This window comes from Erythranthe guttata, chromosome 12 (genome assembly GCF_056151865.1).
Source record: "Erythranthe guttata isolate IM_541 chromosome 12, IM_541, whole genome shotgun sequence".
NCBI lineage: Eukaryota > Viridiplantae > Streptophyta > Magnoliopsida > Lamiales > Phrymaceae > Erythranthe > Erythranthe guttata.
Window position 1 is genome coordinate 14,114,334 of NC_142544.1, and position 26,166 is coordinate 14,140,499.

The 26,166-nt window shown below is 35.5% G+C and overlaps 2 protein-coding genes and 1 pseudogene across 6 annotated transcripts; 2 read left to right on the top strand and 1 right to left on the bottom strand.

Annotated features, from left to right (window-relative positions):
* Nucleotides 1-1,909: 1,909 nt before the first annotated feature.
* Nucleotides 1,910-2,809, bottom strand: LOC148766540 (uncharacterized; annotated as a pseudogene).
* A 7,925-nt stretch (nt 2,810-10,734) lies between these two features.
* LOC105952289 (DEAD/DEAH box RNA helicase family protein) lies at nt 10,735-21,321 on the top strand. Of its 5 annotated transcripts, none has more exons than XM_088827436.1 (20): nt 10,735-10,832; nt 11,410-12,301; nt 12,493-12,537; nt 12,799-12,895; nt 13,420-13,537; nt 13,612-13,711; nt 14,046-14,576; nt 14,660-14,772; nt 15,253-15,490; nt 15,906-16,069; nt 16,659-16,740; nt 17,175-17,264; nt 17,608-17,841; nt 18,005-18,076; nt 18,160-18,312; nt 18,388-18,531; nt 18,969-19,124; nt 19,815-19,898; nt 20,064-20,636; nt 21,059-21,321. In XM_088827436.1, the coding sequence occupies exons 7-20, from the start codon at nt 14,220-14,222 to the stop codon at nt 21,149-21,151; spliced, it is 2,553 nt and encodes an 850-aa protein (XP_088683562.1). In that variant the 5' UTR covers nt 10,735-10,832; nt 11,410-12,301; nt 12,493-12,537; nt 12,799-12,895; nt 13,420-13,537; nt 13,612-13,711; nt 14,046-14,219; the 3' UTR covers nt 21,152-21,321. The 5 variants fall into 5 exon arrangements, with proteins under 5 accessions (XP_088683562.1, XP_088683560.1, XP_088683558.1 ...); XM_088827434.1 differs by having other exon boundaries at nt 13,455-13,537; XM_088827432.1 differs by lacking the exons at nt 10,735-10,832; nt 11,410-12,301 and having other exon boundaries at nt 12,373-12,537; nt 13,455-13,537.
* A 1,900-nt stretch (nt 21,322-23,221) lies between these two features.
* Nucleotides 23,222-24,757, top strand: LOC105952243 (F-box/FBD/LRR-repeat protein At1g78750). Its single transcript, XM_012975776.2, has one exon. It carries the CDS (start codon nt 23,222-23,224, stop codon nt 24,755-24,757), a length of 1,536 nt encoding a protein of 511 aa, XP_012831230.2.
* The last annotated feature ends 1,409 nt before the right edge of the window (nt 24,758-26,166 follow it).

The window sequence follows — 26,166 nt, forward strand, 5'->3', positions numbered from 1 at the left end:
AGGGTTGTGCGGCCTATGAAAGACACTCCATATCCCATGATCACTTCGTCTGACTCGTATGGTCGTATCCATATTAGACTCTGTCAAAACACTTGATCAATGATCATTCTGAAGATACAGAAGTGAGGGATCGCGGGGACCGTATACAATGTTCTCTATATCAAGAGTTTTTTGCAAAAACCACCCCTGTGTAATCTCGAATTACTGAAAACGACCTCGTGTTAAAACAATTAGCAAATACCCCCCTATAAAAATTAGTCAAAGGCAAGAAGGCCCTTAAGAGCTCACCGTGCACTTCACTCGCCATAGATGAGAGTAGAGGTTCATTTTTTGACACGAAATACCAAAATGCAACCAGAAATTTTATAAGTACCAAAATGAAGTTTTTAAGATTTTCAATTGAGTCCTTTATATTTTCAATTAAGCCATCTTCTTCAACTAGTCCTCCACTTTTTCACCATGATTTTTTCCGGCAAAAACCATCAACCAAACCCATCCCATATATGAACATGAAGTTCATTTCTATTCCAAATCGAAGAAAACAAAAGGGAAGAAAAACGGCACCTCAAAAATTTTCAGCACATCCCTGCCCAAACAAAAAAATATACAAAAACCCTTCAAAGAAATTTCTTTCAATTTCCATAGCATTTTCTTCCAATTTGTGAAAACTTAATTCGTACCTTCAGGAAGAAGAATAATAATAATAATAATGTCAAATTCGAAGAATCATTTGCCGATTCTCCGATTCCACCACGCCGCCGCCGCTGCCTTTCAATGCTACCACTGCTACTTTAACTTCTGAATCCATAATGTCCGTGCACCGAAAATTGCCGTTGCAACACTAAATAAACAGAAAAAGAATCCCCACCTACCATTGTCACCAACCATTCTTCTCCTTTTCCTAGACGTGAAATGAAGAGGAGAGAAGCTGGTTTGCTCCGTTTTGTGTGATATTTTTTTGTCATTTCTTTTTGTTTAAAACCAAAAATTACTAAAAACATATTAGGGGTAATTTAGTCATTGCATACAAGTCAACCATCAATTTTGAAGTAAGGAGTGGTGTGCTTCGTAAAACACAACATAGGGGGGTCCTTGCTAATATTTTTAACACGAGGACTTTTTCGGCAATTCGAAATTACACAGGGGGTTATGTGCAATTAGCTCCCATATCAATCCTGTTTCAAGTTCATGTGAAAGCACATAAGATAATTATTTTATTTTATTATTATTATTATTGTTGTTGTTGTTGTTGTTGTTGTTGTTGTTGTTGTTGTTGTTGTTGTTGTTGTTGTTGTTGTTATTATTATTAATTTTTCAACAATTAAAGTTCAACATAACATAACATACATTACATAATATAACATACATTACATAACATAATATAACATAGCATAGCATAACATAACATATTGTTATTGTTATTGTTATTGTTATTGTTATTGTTATTGTTGTTGTTATATTTTTATATTATTTTCAACAATTAAAGTTCAACATAACATAACATACATTACATAATATAACATACATTACATAACATAACATAAAATAACAAAGACAACATAACATAACATAACATAACACACAAAATAACTAGTGTGATCCTTGTGTTGCCCGAGATTGTCTTCTAGCACGCGCTTGTGATTGATCCATTTCGTTGGGAATAAGAGTACTTTCTTGCCTACCCCGTCGTGTAGCTTTCCGTAGGGTGCCATCGTGAAATAGCTCAAAATCCGCATCCTCCCAATACATTTTGGGCAGCAAAGGGTGAAACACGCCACTATATGTGTTCTTATGGTTTCTAACACTGTAGTACCTCACCAGCGTAGTTGCGAGTGTTGAACCTTCTCATGTAATGGGTCGTCGAATGTTCCTCCCATAATTTGAACTTCTTGAATGGAAAGTCGGGCCATCATTGTCCCGATTGCTCCCAACCATTACCTTTCGCTACTCGATTAATAAAGTCCACAATAGTTGTGACAGGCAGTTTACGAGCACCTTTCAAAGCTCCATTAATCGACTCGGACAAGTTGGTCGTCAATTGACTACGTCGAGACCCTCCATCATGTGCTAAAGTCCACTTTTCTCGATCCATGTTCATTAAGGATCTGTGTGCATCGGGATTTCCCTCCTGGATCTTGTCCAAATAACGGTTCAGCTTCCACACCTGAGATTGTTTTCCAGCAGCTTAACAGAAATCTTTCACCACAATGCTCTTAAAACTGGCGTTGACATTTGAACAAACATGCCTCAAACAAAATCGATGGGTGATGCGAGGGGGCCTAAAATCGGGCATTGAGTCGATGGCACTTAAAATTCCAGAACCCCGATCCGAAATTATGCAAATACCATCTGATATGCCGGAAAGTAAATGTTTGTCAATGCATTTGAAAAACCACTTCCATGCACATGCGGTCTCTTCATCAACAATTGCATACGCAAGTGGTAAAACTTGTTGATTCGTATCCAAACACGTAGCAAGCAACATCTTATGTTTGTACTTAGTGTACAAATGAGTTCCATCCACGCTGATCACCCGACGACAGTATTTGAAACCATCAATACACGGCTTGAAGGCCCATAAGACGTATTTGATTATGTATTTTGATGGATGATTTGTCGCGTGATGTTCCCACTCAACACCTGTGCCTGGATTTCTTTGTTGCAGTGCTTTCATAAATTTTGGCAACTTCTTGACCGAACTCTCCAATGTTCCATATACATTTTCTCTGCATCGCTTCAAAGTGTACCATGCCTTCATGTAGGATATCTCATATCCTATTTGCGCGGTCACAATCTCTCTTGCCTTTGAAATCTCACAAACTAGATTTTCACGAACACTTTTCAATAGAATTGCGGCGCAATAATTGATGTTCAAGTTGCCATAATTGTTTGTCATCCCTTGCATACCGCAACTATGATTGCCATCGTAGATCCCATTTCTAAATTGTCCTCTATCCCCAATTCTTGATGCTCTTAGCCTCCATCTGCAAGGTCTTGCTTCAGTGCCATGTTTGCAGATAACTTTCCAAGTTCTTTTTGTACTTTAGATAACTTTAAACTCTTTTCTGGCAAATCGAATGGAGTGGTCTCTAACGGCTGAAATGATTCGTGTTTTACTATAAAAAATCATCTCCTTTTCGAGAGTACCTTTGCTGCTATCATAAAATTTTGACCACATACCCGACGGAACATCAATGGAATCGGCTGGGATTTCAGGAAATGACATAGAGTAGAAAGAAGGTGGATCATAAAACTGAGTAGGAGGTTCTGCAAATGATGGAATGTTGACATGAACATGGGGAGATGATGGAATTTCCGCCTGCGATATTGTTTGTATAACGTCATCAACGACTTTGATATTCTCATCATTGTTCTCTTCACCATTCTCATCATCGACTCCATGGTCGGAGGGTTCAGAGTCACTTCGAACATTTGGCCCATGTGCGTCTCCGAAAGGATCATCGTCATCATTATTATCAAAATGACGAGTTTCATTAGGACGATCAAGGCAATGTTTGGAAGCGTTTTGGAACTTATTTTGATTTCATTTTGAGGAAATATGTTTTGGGGGAAGAATTTGAGAATGAAAGTAATGTTTGTTTATATTTGGGATGGAGACAAAATACACTGTAGCAGTCACATCATGTTTAAAGGTGTTAGAAAAAAGTATTTTAGAAGAAGAAAATTGAAAGATGAAGTGACATTTCTTTGTTTTTTAGTGAAGACATTTTTTACTGTAGCAGTCAAATCATTTTACTGTAACAGTCACATCATGTCTGAAGGAAAGAGAAACTTTTGAGATTGTTTTGAGAAAATTATTTGGGAAGTGTAATAAATATAATTTTGTTTTGGGGAATCAACGAAAACAAAATGAAAACACTACCAAACATTGCCCAAAATTTTCATGAGCATTTCTCATACCACTTGATTCCCCAATATATACCCCAAGATTTGGATAAGAATGCCTCGATGGCCCCGCTTCAAAGCACATATTAGAAAACCCTTGTGTAACCGCAACTAACTCAGAACTTGTTTGCATAAATGAATTGTACGTTTCATTCAAATCAAAAGGTTGTGAAGGTCTCGAAGGGGAGTAGAGAGGTTCTGATGTAGTGAATTGTGAAGGTCTCGAAAGGGAGTAGAGATGTTCTGATGTACTAAATTGTGAAGGTCTCGAAGGGGAGTAGAGAGGCTCTGATGTAGTGAATTGTGAATGCATCAAAGGATTGTATAAAGGTTGAGATAAACATCTATGGAATTGTTTCCTTCATCCGGGTGCAAATAGATTTCTAAATCATTCTCTCAGAAACTATCTCGCTCCACTGATTTTGATACCATCGTGATATTTTCCCAGACACCGATAACACAAATTCATTTCTATCTATTCGGCAACGTGAGTATATTTTCGCCAAGAAGTCTAAAAAAGATATATCGCGTTTAACTCGTATGACTGTATGCTGAATTCATTGACAATCCATCATGAAAATCTGGCCTCCTATGTACAGGAAAACTTTGACAGTATTCCTACCCGGAGTCGCCATTGAAACCCTATATTTTAATATTTTGAGATTATTATTTTTATTTCGAAATATTTAATATTTTCTGGTTCTTTTTATAGCAACAAACATTGATGTTAGATTATAAATCAGTTAAAACAAACAATTAATATTAAATATTTTTCTAATTCTTTTTATATTTGATAGTTCGAAAACTATTAATTTCTATATTATAAATCCTAAAAAAATTGTGTAACTCGTAATTTTTCGACACATCCATATAACACTAACCAGTTAAAAAACAAACAATTTGTATAAATTACCAAACTTATCATTCAAGTAAGACTTAAATTAACCAATAAAATATTTAATTTACCTCAAAAATAATTGAAGATTTGCTAGCACCCACAATCACTTCTCAATCCACCACAAGTTAGACTTCCACTTATTTATAGTAATAAAAAAACCATCAAAAAAAATCAGCAATTATTTAAAAAAGGGAAGAAAAAAAACAGCTCCAACCCCAAGTTGTATTATATTTGTACAATATAACAAATAATTACCTTCAAATTATTATTATTTGCTAGCTACAAAAATCTCTTCTCAAACAACCACAAATTAAACTTCCACCTAGTTATAACAATAAAAAAAAAATTAAAATTTCAGCAATAAAAAAATAATAAAATTTGTACAATATAACAAATAAATACCTCCAAATAATTATTACTTGCTAGCAACGTAAATCCCTTCTCAATCAACCACAAATTGCATTTCACCTAATTATAACAATCAAACACAACAAAATTTAAATTTCAGGTATTATTTAAAAACAAAAAAAGATGAAAATATGTTAAATTATTAAAACATGGGATCAAAAGTGAAACTGATGTAAACTTGAGGGGGCTAAAGTGTAATTTTACCATTTTCATAAATTGAAAAGAAAAAAAATAAGAATTTCAAAGTCATTGATATTGAACTTTGACTAAATATCCATAAATTCAAACAGTTTGCAATCATGAATTTGAAATCTAAACCCTAATCATGGTAAAAGAGACAATTTTTTGTCATAAATTAATGGTACTAAGAAAATGGCACACACCATTTACAGTGATTACTAGTACCAATAACATCAACAATTTGAACACATAAAAACACAACAAAATCCGTCTCCTTAAAATTATAAAATATGAAAGAAGTAAACAAACTTGTCTTCGGTTCGAAAATTCTAAAATTCTACAAAAACTTTGGTTGAAAAAGCGATAATAAACGAACAAAACCACATAATAGTTCATAAGGTAAGATTTGAACCTAAGTTCCAATGTTGGTAGCCTTATTGAGGATAACACCTATTCTAATGCCATGACTAATTCTACCAATTTATCACTAACTCACTAATAATTAATTAATTTATCCTACTAATTATTCTACTCATATCATATTTAAACCATTAAAAACATTTAAATTTCTGAAATTATTTAAACACAATCAAACATTCCTTCTTAAATCCACCACAAGTTAAAGTTTAACCTAAAAATAACAAGTAAAAACAACAACAAAAATTTGAATTTCATAATAAATTATATATATTTTAACAATACAAAAAATAATTTATCTCCAAATTAATTGATAATTTACTAGATCAAAATTCCATTAATCCACGATTAATAAAAATTTAACAAAATTATATTAATAATTAAAATCCTATTTAACTATAATAATAATTGAAAGAGTGAAAAAATTTACCTCAAAAAGTACCCTTCTGAAATTAATTAAAATTACCTACATTAATTAAAATATAAATTAGCAAAATAAAAATGAAACAATAATAAATAATAATGAACAAAAAAAAAGAGAGAGAGAGAGAAAAAAAAAAGAACTCACGTTGGTTGGAAAGAAGGGAGCAAAAGGAGCAAATGTGGGTGAATTACAATTGTTTAAGGGATATATATATATATATATATATATATATATATATATATATATATATATATATATATATATATATATATATATATATATATATATATATATATATATATATATATATATATTCGGCCGAAATCACGGCCGTTGGATCGAGAAGGATCGGACAGTCCTTAAAACGCGCGATATGAACTGACGTATTCAACCATCTGACAGGTCAAAGCGCGTCGTTCAAAACGACGCGTTTTAAGGGCTGTCAGATCTTCTGATCAATCCCTGAACGTCCGATTAAGAGGACAAAATTGGAGAGTTGGCCGTTGATCCTAGCCCAATCCGACGGTCCTTAAAGAGCATCATTTCAATTGACACTTTATTGTATTTATGAAATCAATTATAAAATGACCCCAATTTTCAAAAAAAAAAAAAAAAAACCGGAAATATTGTAAAAAGAAAAAAAAAATGCCCCGTATTAATGCCTTGTTTAAAATATATGTGTGTGTATTAAGAACGACTCTGTAAAATACATGTGAGTGTATTAATGCCTCTGTAAAATATATGTGTGTGTATTAATGCCTCTGCAAAATATATGTGTGTGTATTAATGCCTCTGTAAAATATATGTGTGTGTATCAGCCTATAAATAAGTCATTACAATAAAGGGTAAATTGCACTTAACCCCCTTGTGGTTTGAACATTTTGCACATGACCCCCTCATGGTATGAATTTAGGCACATAAACCTCCTTGTGGTTTTGTCATTTTGCACATAGTCCCCTTATGGTATGAAATTAGGCACATAACCCCCATGTGGTTTTGAAAATATGCACATAACCCCCTTATGGTATAAAATTAGCACATAACCCCCTTGAATAAAAAACTGGAAAAGACTAAATTACCCCCATCAAGTCAAAAGTTCTTGTTTTTATTTAAAAATAATTATTTTATAAAATGAAAAGCTTAATGTATTTTTTTGTAAAATGAAAAATATAACATATTATTGTGTTTTTTCTATATTACCGCACATATATTTTTTTAAATTTAATTTTCATTTCAACTTGAGAGAAATGTTTTTTTTGGATTTTTCCAAAAGAATAAAATAAATAAATATTTTGTTTCTTAAAAAAAATAAAGTTCGGTGACAACTATAATATAATAAATTATATAGAAAATAGTAATATAATAATCATAATTAATGACAATGTTAAAGATTTTCAAATAGATTTTTAAAATTAAATAAATTCTCAACCGTACAACAATTAGTATTATAAACCTTTTGTGGTAAAATTAAAAAACACAATAATATATTATATTTTTTATTTTACAAAAAAATACATTAAGCTTTTCATTTTATAGAATAATTATTTTTAAATTAAAACAAGAATTTTGGACTTTATAAGGGTAATTTAGTATTTTCCAATTTTCTATTCAAGGGGGTTATGTGCTAATTTCAAACCATAAGGGGGTCATGTGCAAAATTTCAAAACCACAAGGGGGTTATGTGCCTAATTTTATACCATAAGGGAGTCATGTGCAAAATGTCAAAACCACAAGGGGGTTATGTGCCTAAATTCATACCATAAAGGGGTCATGTGCAAAATGTCCAAACCACAAGGGGGTTAAGTGCTATTTACCCTACGATAAATTAACAACATTCATTACTAGCTCAAGAACCCAAAAATGTTGACTCCTACCATAAATAATTAAATTCACACTTCAAAACATTTAACTCAATCCAACTACTTTGCATCTTTTTTACTATTAATGAGGTCATGTATGTAACGGATTTCTCACAAATTAGACGTTTAAAGCCAAAATAACAAGAAAAAACACAAAATAAGGCAATATGTTGGAAATTGAAGAGGTTACTCGTCTTTTATTAAATTTACCACAGTTTACTTTTTTTGATAATATTTTTGTTTAATTTTGCAGGTGTTACATTAAAAATGCCTATGACGAGGACTCAATTTCTCAACTCTATTTTGAACAAGAAGGATTGGCCGACCGAGTATGATGACTTCCTCATGGGGGAACTCGATCGGTAATGCACACCCTTTGCATCCTTGGCCGACGGGGAAGTTTTCGATACCATGGTGGTGGAGACGGCACGGATATTCAATCAATGGTACGAGTTGGACACTTCATTATTGACGATAAAAAACCGATACCAAATTATACGCAACCGATTTGTTGATTTGGTCAAACACATCAACAAATCGGGGTTAAATTACAACAAAGCAAGGAACCGGATCACGGTTGAGCCCACTTGCAACCATTCCCCACGTCGGGTATGCATGTTACTAACGAACCACAAATCTTTTAATTTTTTCAAACTATATACTTTGTATTTTAATACTAAACATCGGATCTTCATATGTTTCTCAAGGAGACTACGATAGAGAGGGGTTTTTAAGAGATTCGGGTTCCATTACTACGACATACGTGTGAAGATATTTGAGGAGAAGCGGGCATCACAAATCAATTTTGGGGAAGTTCACGAATTTACCCCACACCTATCAATGGAACTAGATAAACGACGAGGACGGAATGAACAAGGAACCGGAACAAGTTCCAAACTTCATGCTAGTACCCGATCGAAATTAGGATGACATGTATCATGAGCCTCCCGAATTTAATGAGGAACCCCTACCATTGGACGTCATGTACCCCGACGGATATCGTCATGATATGCACGGGCATGCTTTGGACGACGACAATGACAATGGATCGAACGGTGAAAATTCGGGAGTAATAGATCCTTAAATTCCTATATTCACTATTTATATGAATGGAGTGCCCCATTTTTTTCCCCTAATTGGCACATGTACGATGTAATTCATCGAGTTTTTCCCTATGTCTAGTGCCAACGGATCGTAGACCTTTACTAATTGTATTGTTGTTATGTAATGGTAGTATGGTACTCCACTATCTCCCTACAGATTTTTCAACTACTCTTAGCAAATTATCATATAATGTGTACTATATAAACACAATATTTAACAACATAACAAAATATGGTCATTCAAAACACGAAACTAAACTTTACTTCCGTTCAATAGATCAATACAGCTTCAAGTTCTTCTAAAAAAAAAAAAAAACCCCTCATAGGCTACTGTATGCATATATGAAGTTTTTAGCATACATGTAATTCTTACATAAAGTAATCAATAATTCACAAGAAACAAACAAATCCTTCAATGGCAATTGAACCATATAGGAGATCAAGAAACATAACCAAAACACATGCTAGACATATAAAGCAAACTAATTTGTATTTTTTCGTATTTTCCTTATCCTTAATGACTTCAAGTTGTGATTCTAAAAGATTAATTTTTCTAAAAAACATTCTGTAAAAAATTTCAAACTACAATTTCATGACCAAATCAAATACAATATTGCAAAAACAATGGAACTAACATCTCATTTTGGGCAGGTAACAATACGGCGCCCCGGGTTTAACGAAGTCCAAGATGTTTGCACAAATGTCCGTATCCCGCAACGACAAGTGGGTGGATGGCTTCGATTTCCATCCTAGGACTCATTCATACCCGTCTGCACGAAATGCCTACTATTGTTCATTATGCTAGGGACGACTTTGTTTTCGAATGAATTTTTAATGATGTTAATTCAAATTAGTATTTGTCATGTTGCAGATATTTGGAGTTTTTAATGATGTTAAATCAAATACAATATTGCAAAAACAATGGAACTAACATCTCATTTTGGGCAGGTAACAATACGGCGCCCCGGGTTTAACGAAGTCCAAGATGTTTGCACAAATGTCCGTATCTCGCAACGACAAATGGGTGGATGGCTTCGATTTCCTTCCTAGGACTCATACCTGTCTGCACGAAAAATGCCTACTATTGTTCATTATGCTAGGGACGACTTTGTTTTTGAATGAATTTTTAATGATATTAATTCAAATTAGTATTTGTCATGTTGCAGAGATTTGAAGTTTTTGCCGATGTTAGATGTTGATTTGGTAAAGTTGGAATTTTTATTTTTAATCCTTGTTTTGAGAATTGGAATTATTGTAGTCTTTACACCGTGAATATCTTTGGTCAAGAAAAGAAATATTGACCAAGGACTTATATATAAATACATGTGAAATCAATAACAGTCATTCAAATCAAATGAAAAAATTAAACTATCAAGTATTAATAATCCTACAAACCAAAGAGTATTTTATAATACTAAATAATAGTGAACAGTGCAATATTCTATAATCAGTATTAATGCAATATTCTATAATCAATATTGATTTTACAATCCCATCACACCAACCAAAAGGGCCCTTACAGTGTTATTTATATTTTTAGTTAGAATTAGTATAATTAGTACTCTACTAAACCACTCGGGCCACCCGGGTTCGTCCCCCAATCTCACCATTTTTTGGGTCCTCAGGCCCCCCGCCGGGTAGACCCGTCAGGTCTTGGATCCAAAATATCTGGACCCAAGACCGGCCCCCCGCCGAGTAGACACGTCGAGTTTCGACGCCATTTTTTGGGTCCTCGGGCCCCCCACCGGGTAGACCCGTCAAGTCTCAGATCCAACATATTCGGACCCGAAACCCGAAACAAACCCGTGCTTTGATGGGTCCATGGTCAGCGGAGCGGTCGGGCCACCCGGGTTCAACCCCCAATCTCACCATTTTTTTGGTCCGCGGGCCCTCCGTCGTGTAGACCCGTCGGGTCCTTGGATCCAAAATATCTAGACCCAAAACCAGCCCCCCACCGGTAGACCCGTCGGGTTTCGAGTTCATTTTTTGGGTCCTCGGGCCCCCACCGGGTAGACCCATCACCCAACATATCTCCCAACATATCTGGACCCGAAGACCCGTGCTTTGATGGGTCCATGGTCAGCGGAGCGGTCAGTCCACCCGGGTTCAACCCCCAATCTAACCATTTTTTGGTTCCTCAAGCCCCCCGCCGGGTAGACCCGTCGGGTCTTGGATCCAAAATATCTGGACCCGAAACCGGCACCCCAACGGTAGACCCGTCGGGTTTCGAGTCCATTTTTTGGGTCCTCATGCCCCCCACCAGGTAGACCCATCAAGTCTCAGATCCAACATATCTGCACCCATAACCGACCCGCGCTTTGATGGGTCCATGGTCAGCGGAGCGGTCAACAGGTCGAGTCCGGGCCAGGTCGAGGTCAAGCCCAGCCGTGGCTGTGTCTATCTAAAACACCTATATATCAATTGTTGCAAATTTTTTAAATAAACAGGGGTCTGTCTTATTAGTGCAGCAAACAATAAACAATAAACATATGATTTATGAGTAAAAAAACAAGAACTAGTAAAAAACTGATTATGGTAGTTAGAATCTGTAGTTGAAAAAATCAAAATCGTTATCAATTAAAAAAAATTACGAAATTTATTATGGATGGATTAATAGATCGATTTGATAATAAGTTAGCATACAAAAAACGTACATGAAAATTATAGAAAATGTAATGGCGTTTGGAGGCGGGTTTGCGGGGATTATCAAAACGGGCAGTCTGTGAAAAAGCAAAGCTCAACCCAGAAAACCCATTGGAAAGCACAAAGCCGTACTATGATGCCATTTTTTGATGTAAAGGGCTGATATTTGCAGGGCAACTTGCAGAAAACCTGCAGGTCAATTTCAGAGCCACGAACAGCAATTTGTTCAATCTCTCCCCTTTTTTGCAATTCAGCCCCTATCTTTGAATACATAAAAAACGAAACTTACGTTAAAAAGCTGAGAAGAAAAAAATTTAGATGTGTTTCCGGCGGCGGCGGAGATCGATTTCTAGCGGCGGTGATGCAAACACTAAAAACCCTAATTTGTGGAATTGAGTTGTCTTGGGCTTTGTATTTATAGAGTGAGCGAGATAAACGAGGCACAAGGTCTGTGAAGAAATAGGTAATTGCTTGGACATCCCTGAACTCTATCATAATTATTCATAGCACCGTCTTTTTTGGGATAATTTTCTTACGGGGTTATTTTGCTAATTTATTAAACAATAGGGGGTTGGTTACAAATTTCCCACATAAATATTTGCTTGCTCTCAATTTTGAAATCATTTTATTATATGTCGATCCGTTATCCTTCAGTCATCGTTCTCAACAGCAAAATCCGAGCTTTCATCACTCGGAAAGGTATTTCGTTTCTGCTGTTTTGACGACGAAAATACTTTAATTTTTGCGTGGGGTGTTTGATTTTTGGCTTCTTTGATTTCACTAATTGAACTCCATAACTGAGTGTTCAGTGTTCTTCGTTTTGCAATGCCGCCCAATTTCCACTTCCTTCTAGGTTAATGTTTTCATTTTGGTTTACGTGATTGAGAATAAGTTTTGCTTCGTTTTAAATTATGTCTGAGGATTTTGCCGCTAATTGATTAAGATAGGGCTTTTTTGCAGGTTTAATGGCGGTATCATGTAATCTGCTATTTCTGGGGGTTTAATCACGTTGTTTATGACAGTGACCGCATTTTCTGCTGTGCATCTTCATAGCATGGTATGAGTATTTCTTTTCTCCGTCTCTTTAATCTGATTTCGTGCTCCTTTGTTCTATTCGGCCCGTTTTGGTTTCGAGTTCAGAAAGTCGTGAACACATGGAAAAACAGTAGTACAGTACTGGCAATATGTTTTTGTTTGTGAATAGATTACCATATGCTAGAAACAGAAATTCATCGCAAGATGTGTCACAATCAAATCGTGGTATTAGAAATGGTTCGTGTCTAATATTTTGTATGATTAGGTTTATTCTGATTCTTTTAACTATTTAACTTAAACGGGCTATTTATATAACGAGGATAGCGCAAAAATTGTCTTTTGGCCTAATCGAGAAAATGTGCTGTTGAACTCTTCTCATGTATGCACTTAGTGAACTAGTAGAAAACCAAACTAGATAAAAGCTGGCTCCTATTTTGATATCATAACGCAATTGGATCTGTGATTACTCGCTTAGTGTTTTTTTTATTTTGCTCGAGAATTTCTAATGAGAATTTAATTGGATCTCAATACAAGCTATTATTTTAGCGTGACAGTCGCCAAAATGAACTTCACCCTCTCAGGGTTTCAGTGAGAAATGTTTGCGTCATGCTGTAAATTTAGAAGCTGAGAGAGCATACAGGAGCATTTTTTGCAGAAGCCTGAGGTATTATTTTCTTTTGTTGATGCTTGTCAGAATCTTGCCTGAATGGCTTTTATAACTAGTTCTATTCCATGCAGGTTTAGTAATTTTCTTCCGCCAAATATTTTAACATCTTGTGTTCGATCGAAGCACAAGTTTTCAGGAAAGTTGTTGAATGGTGTAGATGGCTATGAAAAGGTGTGGCAATTCGTAGCATCAGTTCGTATAATACGTACATATTTTGATGCAAAACTGACATAATTACTTTTCATTAACCTAGTGTGCATCTGGTTTATTGGTTCAATATTACTTTTTACTTTACGGACACATTTCCTAATTTAATTAATTTACTCTTTTGTCCTGAATATTCTCGTACTTTTTAATACTGTTCTCACTGTCCACCTAGAATGGATTGTATGAATATTTTTTTGATTAGTGTACGGTACCATTAATATAGTGAATGCCAATCTTGAGTATTTGCTGGAAATTTATGGAAGTTTTTGTCTGGTGTCACGACTTGATTTGCTTGTAGGAATCAGTTCTGATCGGTTGCAGCGGCCTTGATGAATTTATTGGCAATAGAGAAAGGTTTCATGAGAATATCAAAGCCCAAAATATTGATTTTGATGCAACCTTGGCATGCAAACAATTCTCTTCCATCACTTTGGGTTGCTTCCCGACTGTGGATTTGTACGATGGACCTGCGATGTACTCTCAAACCACAGAATCCCTGGTTCCTGAAATTCTTGAAGGATGCATTCCTAGTCGGCTTGATGCAAATTGGGTCGATCCGAAATCTTTGTTCCAAAACCTGGATTCTTTCTACACTGAGACTTCAAATGTGACTGACCCTTATGTCCTGGAAGAAGAATCGAATAAATCTGCTATATATTCTGAGCCACCCGATCGGAAGACCGAGGCAAGGAATTCTTTACAGTTGACTGCTGACAAACCTTGCAGCAATGGGGCCTCAGTGGCAGAAATCCTTGATAAATGTATAAGCTGCATACCTGGGTTGACCAAACGACAGCTCAGTCAGCTAGAGAACAGTGGTTTTCACACGGTACTCCAACTGAATAACTATTGGGGAGCAATTTTATTTTCCGTTAGATGGAACCCTGATGGATCTGCTTTTTCTAATTGTAGTTACGGAAATTGCTACATCATTTTCCTCGCACCTATGCCGATTTACAGAATGCTGATGTGGAAATTGATGATGGACAATACTTGATCTTCGTTGGGGAAATAATGTCTTCAAGGTAGGCTTTCTATTATTCTCAATATTTTTATATCTATCCTATAAATCAACTTTTTATGGCGCTGCATGTGTAATATTTTACCTTGCGATTGTGGATACTGTAATATTCTCATAATAATAATGAAGGTTTCCTTAGTTAACATTATAAATTTTTATATAATGAATTAATATTGGAATATGGAATAGCTTTCTGGACTTGTACTTTTTTCCTTCAGCGAGGTGCAGCGATTGATTTATTCGTTTATTCATATCCTAATACAAAACACAAACCACCTCCCCCACCACCACCACCATCTTCGAACAAACACACCTGAAGTGTATAGTTAATAGAACTGCCTTATATGTTGATGGTGTGCAACTGCATAAGTGTACTGCTGCCCCCTACATTCACGCTATTTGAATTTGTGATATAAGTTGCATCTTCATCTTTCCATTATCTTTTGTCATAGTTCAATTTTGACACTGGATACTTTTTGACCAGGGGAATCCGAGCTAATGGTTCAATCGCATTTCTGGAGGTTATTGTAGCATGTGAGGTTGGTGCAGATGCTGAGCCAAACTCAGAGTGCATCGCTGTTGAAGTAGACAAGAGAAGGAAAAGAACTATATATCTGCATTTGAAGAAATTTTTTCGTGGTACTCGTTTCACGTGCACACCTTTTCTCAGAAGAATTCAAGAAAACCACAGGGAGGGTGATATTGTGTGTATCAGTGGCAAGGTGAGGTTCTTTTATTAAGTGATCCAAAATGTTAAAATTTGCACTACCTTTTGGCTCTAGGCTCTTCCAAGAGTAATACTTCGTGTATTAGGTATAGATTTTCATCTATCTTGAAAGTGCTTAACCATTCGTTTATCTTGCCAAATTGGGTGATTGGGTCTCAACTTAAAGACAGTTGGTTGGTTTATGTCTTTATGCCTTTCTGGACGCCACAGGTTTCATAGTGTAGCATATTTACTACACCTAAATTAGTGTAGAGAAACCTTCCAACCAAAAGAAGAACACTTATATTTTGATTTTCTTTTAATTTTGTTTTGCATTTTTGTGCAGATCGATTTTCTGTCTTTTCTTTCTTCCGATTGTTCAAAATTTCATTTACGTATAGCTTATGATTGTTGGTTTTTATTTTTGAAAGGTGCGTACCATGAGTAGCAAAGATCACTTTGAAATGAGGGAGTACAATATCGATGTGGTGACTGAGGAAGGCAATTCATGTATTTTTGCTAAAGGGAGGCCTTATCCAATATATCCTTCAAAAAAGGGTCTCAACCCTGAATTGGTCAGGGATTTCATTTCAAGGTCTCCACTCCGTACCTTTACCTCCTTATTAACTATTTCTGTGTGGTTAGGTTCCACTTACCTGTCCTCAGTTCCGGATACTTGTTTGTGAATTGAAGTTGGTGTTTTATGACATATATTTCAGTATTCCGTTTAGTTTTTCTTCTGTACATCGTCCTTTTTCATTTGGGTTTTTAATCAATCAGTTGTAGTATATTCTAGGTAACTGGTCGAAAAGTTTCCAATACTAATGTAATAATAGTTAAAAATATATATTAATTGGAACGTGAATCTTTAGGCATTTTAATACCACAAGAATGCAAAAGAGGGAAATAAATCCTATTTGTCGACCATGGTATTATTACTTGATGGATTTAAACTCCCACCGTAGTTGAATATTAGCTTTCCAAATATTTGGAGCGATAATAAACACCAATTAGTCGATCTAATTGTTAGTTGCTTCGTGCTTATACTGTGTCCAATGGCCACATGTTGATGCTACGTCGCCTCTCTTAGTTCTTTGCAGAGATTGGCTTATGTAATATGTTCTTCATCGAGTTGTTTCAAATGTATTCCTTCTCTAATACAGTGAATTTGCACATTTTTTCAGAGCTTTAAAGACGCTGCCAGTTGATTTTGATCCTCTTCCTAAAGATATTACTCAGGAATTTCAACTGCTCTCCCTGTATGATGTATGTTGACTTGCCTCACAACCTTGTAACAGTTTTTCAACCTGTCGTTGCATTTTTACCCTCAGTAAAGATTACTGAGTGGCTTCACTAAATGGAAGTTATGTCATCTTTTTATCGCCTTTTGGGTGCCTTTGTCAGCTCCAGAAATCATTTTTATTTTAAGTTGTTCATACCATTTAATGAGGCCTCAGCTTTCTCGATAGTCGTGGGGACTGGGAGGGTTAAAGAAAGAAAAAGAAACAGTTATAAGAATTGAGATGTACTCTTAAATTTGGACTTCTATTTGTTTCTGGTATTTGTAAATTAGCTTTCAAAGCCTTGCTTTATTGAGTTATAGCTTTTACTTCTACATGGAATCATAAGTAGAGGTGCACGAGTTATAACCATCAGTATCTAGATACTATTGGAATTGAAGTACATTTTGTTGGATGCAGGCATATATTGGAATTCATCAGCCAACTAATTTGAACACGGCTGATTTAGCTCGCAGAAGGTTTATATTTGATGAATTCTTTTATCTTCAGGTAATGGTGAAATGTTATTGTTATTTCTCTTTTCGGTCAACCATCGATCATATTCACTCTCGACCCTTGTTCATATTGGAATAATTTTTTAAAGCCTTCACTACTGTTTCATTACTTGCACCAATTTCTATACATAGAAAATTATTTTCACAAGTCAATCAAAATCAGACAGAATTATTGATTGGCATTCATTAAACCACGAGCTCTCGGTTTTTAATTGCCTCCCATCTTTTCATCTTATTGTTTGACCTACTTCCACTTAGTCAACCTATTATTATTTCAGTCTTTTCAGATACTAATGGTGTGTGTATTCACAATACCTTCTTGAACATATTCTTTTCAGTTGGGGAAGTTATTCCAAATGCTCGAGAGTCTTGGCACAAAGCTAGAAAAAGATGGATTGCTTGAGCGGTACACAAAGCCTGATTTGAACACTACATTTGTTGAAGAATGGTCCAGTATCACGCAAAAATTCATGAAGGTTCTTCCATATACACTTACATCTAGTCAGCTACGCGCCACTGCAGAAATCATATGGGATCTAAAACGACCAGTTCCAATGAATAGACTATTACAGGTTCGGATTTTCTTTTTCAACTATATATATTGTTTTTTAAACATATTCTCCCTTTTATTCCAAAATCCAAGAGCCAACATTCAATCTATATGGACATTCAATCCAACAACCAACATTTAATATTTCTTCTAAATGTCAAGCATATTGTTTTTACCTTCATCAGGGTGATGTTGGATGTGGCAAGACTGTGGTAGCGTTTTTAGCATGCATGGAAGTAATTGGCTCGGGGTACCAGGTAATAAATGATTTCTTTAGCTTTATTCTTGAGTTTTATTAGTCAAATGACTTGTGTATTTGATTAAATTACTTCACACCCAGGCAGCTTTTATGGTTCCAACGGAACTGCTAGCTATACAGCATTATGAGCACCTTCTTGGCTTGCTTGAGAAAATAGAAGAGGGTAAGGAAAAACCTTCTGTTGCTCTATTGACAGGCTCAACCCCAAACAAGCAAGCACAATGTGTTCGAAAGGTAGTGCGGATGCAGATTTTGTCCTTGGTTACTGCTGATGTTGCATGATTTCATCTGTCGTTTTTTTTTTGGTAGGGTCTGCAAAATGGTGATATCTCTATAGTAATTGGAACTCATTCTTTAATAGCTGAAAAGGTGGAATTTTCAGCTTTGCGTATTGCGATTGTTGATGAGCAACATCGTTTTGGTGTTGTTCAAAGAGGGCGCTTCAACAGCAAGGTACCCCTCTTTGCTTCCAAACTCTTCTCAAAAAGCCTGTTCTGAGAACGTTGTTACATATTAGCATCAATCTAACGTTGTTACGATAATATCTCCACTTTATGACGTCAAGAATTTACAGCATAGCTATTATCATAACCGCATCATTTTACAGGATCTAAAATATAATGATACATGGGCGTCTTGTATATTTGATTTTTAGTTTCTGATGGGGGTGGAGGGGCTAGACGGACTTTTCTTGATAATCAGAATGGTGGTTCTGTTTCTTTAATTGGAAAAACCAGGATTGGTAGTATTAATTGATAATTTGCAATGGAGTACAAGTCGCATCTTGTTTCATCGTAGTGAAAATTCTTATCAAGTTACGAGGTGTATCTAATGTAATCGTATTGGGTTGTATGATTAACTCATGATTTTACGATCTCGTGATTTTGCAGTTATACTTTAACAGCTTAGCTTCACAACTAAAATCGAGTTCAAATGACTCCGTGGAAAATGATGTTGTCATGGCTCCACATGTTCTGGCAATGTCAGCCACACCAATTCCGAGGTCGCTTGCTTTGGCGTTGTATGGAGACATGTCCCTAACACAAGTATATGTTCTTTACTTTTTTTTTACATACAAACTTATAGTTTTTATCTGACATCTTAATCATTTGTTTCATTTCAAGGAAAATATTAATTTCCAATAACCCCCTGAGATATGTCTAAATTATAAAAAAATCCCTTGTTTGTAAATTACATTTATCCCTTCAAAGTGACGGCCTGTCACAATCCCTAACAGAGATCGTAAAATATCTAAAACATATGTTAACACTGAATTGTTTGTGATACCCTTCGTTATTGTTGAAGAACACAGAGGTTTGTGAAATCTTCCTCGTGTGTCACCAAAATATAGAAGGTATTCTGAAACATTCTACTCAGATGTACATTTATTGTCATTCATGGTCGTAACGATGACCATTTTAATGGAAACAAAGCTGACTGTCAAAGTTAGGCACACGCAATACGTTTTTTTTTTCTTGCTTTTACTGTAATTTGAGATGTGCTAATAGAGGATGTGCATGTCAACGTGATAACACGATAGAGAATAAGCAAATGAAGTTGGAGACAAAAAATCAGCCATGCAATAAATACCAGTGTCCCATCAGTGTGTCGTGCTAATTTTTTTAGTCCGTGCTAATTTTTTTATTCTGGAATTCTTATACATGAATCAACTATCCTATTTTCTATAAGTTATTTGAATATCTTTTAAGTAGCTTTTCTTGGTCATTGAATGACAGATTACCGATTTACCTCCTGGAAGAACACCTGTTAAGACATACGTTATTGAAGGAGATGAAGTCGGTTTTGAGAGGGCTTATCAGGTAATTTAATTTAATATAAAAACAGTTCTATATGTTCGTGATGTTGTTGCTAATTCATGAATGTATATAAATACAAGTTTCACTTCGTTTAGGCATAACATGCATTAGTTTCCTATGCAAATATCTGCTTTGATTATATTTGACACCCTGCTTCAACTGTTGCAGATGATGTTTGAGGAATTAGAGGGAGGAGGCAAAATATATATTGTCTATCCCGTAATTCAGCAGTCCGAGCAACTCCCTCAACTCCGTGCCGCTTCAGCTGATTTCGAATACATTTCCAATAAATTTTCTAATTACAAATGTGGATTGCTCCATGGGAGAATGAAAAGTGACGAAAAGGATGAAGCACTGAGGGCGTTCAGATCCGGAGAAACGAATATACTTCTCTCCACACAAGTGATTGAGATTGGAGTGGATGTACCGGATGCATCGATGATGGTTGTTATGAATTCTGAGAGATTTGGAATTGCGCAGCTGCATCAGCTCCGAGGCAGAGTTGGGCGTGGAGAGAGAAAATCAAAGTGTATATTATTAGCATCTACAACCACTAGCCTTAAACGACTGAAAGTGCTTGAGAAATCGTCCGATGGATTCTACCTTGCGAATATGGACCTTCTACTTCGCGGGCCTGGTGACTTGCTTGGCAAGAAACAGTCAGGTCACTTGCCTGAGTTTCCTGTTGCTAGGTTAGAGATTGATGGGAATATTCTTCAAGAAGCTCATCTTGCTGCTTTGGTGAGTATATTTTCTCATCAGAAAAATACACTTTTTGTCCCTCTAGTTCACCTCGATTTCACATTTGGCCTCCTTGTTCACAAAAAAACAACAGATTTGGTCCCTCATGTTTCAATTATTTAACACTTTCAGCCATTTCTGTCAATTTTCCATTAGTCCGTCAGTTAAGTCAGTGCTGAACACATGGTGAAATTGTTAAATTGACGGGAACGACCATAAATAGTTAAATTGTTGAAACATGAGGGAAAAAATCTGTTTTTTTGTGAACAAAGGGGACCAAATGTGAAACTGATGTAAACATGATGGACGAAAAGTGTATTTTCCCATGATATTCGTTTCTCTCGATTTTTTTTTATAGGCATGCAAAAGTAAATTCGAATTCAGAAAACGAAATTGTGTTGATTTGTGTTTTGTGAATGCAGAAAGTGTTGGAAAGTTCGCATGACCTGGTGAAATATCCGGATATGAAAGCAGAGCTCAGCATGCGACAACCCCTTTGCCCTTTAGGAGACTAAACCACAGCATGCATTGCAATTCGCACATGTGTATATTTTGTATGTAATTCAATGAACAGCGAAAAGCTCTTGTTATTATCACCTGTTGTAGCAGCAGCTTCTTTTGTGTATATAACAGCATACTTCTTTAGTGTTCTGATCGTCCTTTCCAGCTCGTCCTATTTTCTAAACCATTATGGAAAGATCACATATACACCGCGCGCATGTGTGTACTCTGCGCGTGTGCACACGCGCGCGCGCACACACACACACACACATATATATATATATATATATATATATATATATATATATATATATATATATATATATATATATATATATATATATATATATATATATATATATATATATATATATATATATATATATATATATATATATATATATATATATATATATATATATATACATATATATATATATTATACACATCGATTTTTTTGTACTAGAAATGATGTGCGAAAAACGATCACAAAGTACAATATTACTTACCTTTTTGTGTTCTTCGACCTTAGAATCCTCCATATTTATGTCTTGTGTATCTATAATGTCATTCTTTTCAAGTTTTAGTAAGATTTGAGGGTTTTGTGTGATGAGGGTTTTGGAGAATATGGAAGATTTTTTTGTGGAAAAAAGTGTGCAAAATGAGTGTGAAAAAGAAGATGTTGGGGTTTTGTTGGGGGAGTGAGTTCCCTCTCGTTTTTTCCTTTTTTTTTATTCCTTTTGTTTTTTTGTTTTTTGGGCCTTGCAATAGCAATTAGCCTAATTTGAATTAAAAATATCTAAATTAATATTGGGGTTATATTTGTAATTTCCAGTCTTGATCTTAGTAAGTTTATTTATATTTTGGTCTTGAATGAAGTAAGGTTTTGCACTTAGTAATTTTCGTCTTAAATATATTCGTTATCATATATATATATATATATATATATATATATATATATATATATATATATATATATATATAGAAACACAAAAAGATCCTGACCGAAAACATGAGACTGAGGATCTGTTCGGGAGAAACATGGAACGTAAAAGTCGAGCAAACGGAGGACGGGCAATACTACTTCACCGAGGGCTGGATAGATTTCACCCTAGATTTGAAGCTCGAACGCTCCGATTTTTGTCGGTTTCACGTTTGACGATAAGTTTTATTCCACCTTCGACGTTACCGCATGGGGGTCCGACGGGTGTGGCAAAGAATATTTCTTCCTACATCCTTACGTCGTTATTGACGACGACGAGTTGCTCGAACAAGAAGAGACAAACGTGATTAACCCGAAGTTCGTTATCGTTTTGTAGCGTTCGTATATTTTGAGAGTGGTAATTAATTAACTAATTAGAATATATCTACATCTGTCTCCCAGTACTGACATGATTAATTAATTAATATACAGTTTGTTTATTTAATTGAAAATTAAAATTATTTGTAGAGCATATGCAAGCACTACGCAGAGGAGGCAGGTTTAATGGGGAAGAAACGGGTGGTACTGCAACATCATCCGGGGGTATTGTTCGAGCGTTGTGCTCGATTTTTGGTTGCCTAATATGAAATTGAACAAGAAGGGTTTTAGACTCGACTTTTCTCGCGGGTGGCGTGATTTTCGGGTAGCGACTGGGATGTGTTATTACATAATCTTCTTTTGAGTTCATTACTATCAAGGGCTTGATTGAGGTTATTGAGGTCTGAAAATAATTATCAATTATTCGAATATTGTAATAAATATATATATATATATATATATATATATATATATATATATATATATATATATATATGTTTTTAAAACATTGATATTAGGTTAGGATTAGTATACATTTGAAATAATTTCAAAATTAGATTTAGTTATTAACTTAAAAAAAAAAGAAAAAAGGAAATCCGAAACATATATATAACTATATATATTAAAACAATTCCCCACAAACAAGACTTGTTATCAAAGAACAAACCATAAGCCCTAAACGAGAGAGAGAAAAATCTGCGACGCTTCTATGAAAAGTTCATTAGGGTTTATAAATCAGAGGCTGACAAATTAAATATTTTGGAGTAATTCATTCATACACAACATGAAAAGGGCAAAAGGAGAAGAAGACGGTTCCAAATCCATGGACATAATAACCGTTTTGCCACAAGAGATCTTGGAGAGAATACTTTATTTCCTTCCCCAAGAAGATGCTGTCCGAACCTCTGTCTTGTCCAAATCATGGCGCCACGTTTGGTGCGCTCGTCCCAATCTTGCTTTTTCCGTCCAAACCTTCAAAGGCAAGAGACAAGATTTTTTAATCACTGTGGACAAGACCATACAACGTTATCGTGATCAAAGGTTGTGCGTCGAGGAATTCGACCTTTGTATATTGGTAGATGGTTCGGATTGCCCATCGGTTACGTTTCTTGAAAATTGGATCCCATTGCTGAAACATATGGGCATGAAGAAGTTTGATCTCTCTATTCATTCGAGATATAGTTGGGCATTTATCGATATGCCCTCCGTAGTCTTTGGAGCCGAATCCCTCCAATATTTGCACGTGGCAAAATTCGTGATGGACCAAAAGTGTATTGAAAGGATAGTACTCTTGAAGCATCTGGACCAACTTCATCTCGAGCAAGTGTACATCGAGGACGCGGTTTTTCAGAGGATAATCTCGAGTTGTCCTTCGATCGAAACTATGATAATCGAAGGATGCGAAGGGTTAAAGAAAATTAATTTGAGTGATCTTCCCAATCTTATCTACTTTTATTTTGACGTAGTGTACGAAGATGAGTTGGAGGAGGAACCTTGTAGCATCGAAATCCATGCACCGTCGTCCATAGAAACCATCAATATTACTTTTGGCAATATTTGGTTTCGCAAAGGAGCGGAGTTTCGTAACCTCATAAACTTACATCTGAGGGGTGTCGACTCGTCATTGGAACACATGTCTTCGTGTAAATTCCCGATCCTCGTCTGGTTGAGCCTTTCGGATTGTGAAGGATTGAAAGATATCAAGCTATTCATCGATGCCCCGAGCATGCTACTTTTTGAATATCAAGGATTCTTTATCCCTTCGATCTCTTTCGGAAAAACTACTTCCAGCTGGCGTTCAGAATTAAACATAAACTATATACAGATAAACAATGGTTATTTGTGGTTCCTCGAGCTAAATGAACTGCTCAACTCAGTAAGCAAATCTAGAATTATCCTGTCTATCGATCAGTATTTGATGAATCACGACGACGTAATTCGAGGAAACGTAAATACGGTACAATACATGAATGGTTGTGGTATAGCTGTTGTGGTGGATAGATTGATTTTGAATGCTTCTTTATCTGCCGGTTCGAGTAATTTAGATGGTCTACTTCGTATTTGTCGTCCGAGAATTCTAATGCATTTGGATATGGAAGTTGTCGAGTGGTTGTGGAAGCTTCTAATGGAGAGAGAGAGTGGAGACGAAGGTGATTGGTTCAGACAGTTGTGGTTGCGAGATTTGGAGCAAGCGAGCTTGGAAATTAGAGAGAGCGGTCGAGAAGAATGGCGTTCGGCAACTCTGTCGGAACTGCGGAAGTGTCGAGAAACGAAATCTTATCGTACTCGATTTGCATTGAAATGGAGACAAGCTTCGTGAGTCTTTGATCGTGTTTTCTGTAGTTTTTAAAGAATCTCCATTCTCTCCATTAAAATTGTTAGATTCAAATTTAGTTTTTGGAATAGGAACTGAAGTTATTTTTATTATTATTATTTTTTTTAAAATAAGTTAGAACTCGGAGGAGCTGAAAGTTATGCAGAATTGATTTTAATATATATATATATATATATATATATATATATATATATATATATATATATATATATATATATATATATATATATATATATATATATATGTTGGGTATCCGCTCGGAGAAACAACTTAAATCAATATGCAAGAAAATAACCTTATGGGAATAGGGGATACGGACTACAATCACTATTAATATAAAAACAAAGCATAACAATTATAAAGACTCGGAATAATTGCAAAAAGGTAAGAAACAAATAAATAATATAAAACTAAAGAAATAAAAGGGGAAAAACAAAACCACGGCGAATCACGCGAATCACACAGATTCGCGGGAAGATGAAGTTCTGATGACGATTGAGGTTCCCGGCTCAGTCTCAATTTCCATTCGTCCTCGTCCAAGACTCACCAGCCCCAGCCACGCGCCCACCGGAACTAGCCCAACATCCCAAATCCCTCTCAGATCTCGAACCCAAAAAACCCGAAAAAACCCAACTCACAAAGGACCAAGAGTTCGAATAAATCAAACACACACATCACTCAACCCAAAACCCAAACACTCACAAAGAGTCGAATCAGTCACGAAAAAAAGATTTTGGAACAAGGTGTAAAGTAGGTTGAATTTTCTTGGTCACTTTTCTCTCACGAAGAAGATGTCTATTTAATAACCCCCAAGAACCGATTTTAGCGGAAACCGAGGAGTCGAGATATTGGTGTCACAAATTTTCGGCGGAGAAATCGGACCAGAAAAGAGGATGAAAAAAGCAGGGCGCCGAGATCAGTATTTCGGTGGAGAAATTAATCGTTTTTCACGTTTTGACCTCTTAATTGGGTCAAGACCGCTTCTCCACGTGGGCTTTTCAAGTATGTGTTTGCTCCAAGATGAGCTGGTTATTAGGATAAGCCTTCGACTTACTCCAATCTCCACCATTTTTCTTATTTTGAAAGCGATTAAACTGACTTCCTTTAATAAAATTAACCTCACTAAATGATATATCCCTATTACTTCTCAATTCAAGCTCTTTGCTTTATAAAGCATTGATCACAGTATCTAAAGTAATCTTATCTCTACCATACTTAATAGCAAACTTAACATCATTATAAATATCAGGAATAACATTCAAGAGCACAATAGGGGAATAATCATCAATGTTCTTATCACCAGTTAATTTAATATCTTGAACTTACTTGGTAAAAACATCCATATTAGCATCAATATTTTTGCGAGAGTCCAATTTAAATCCAAAAAACTTTTC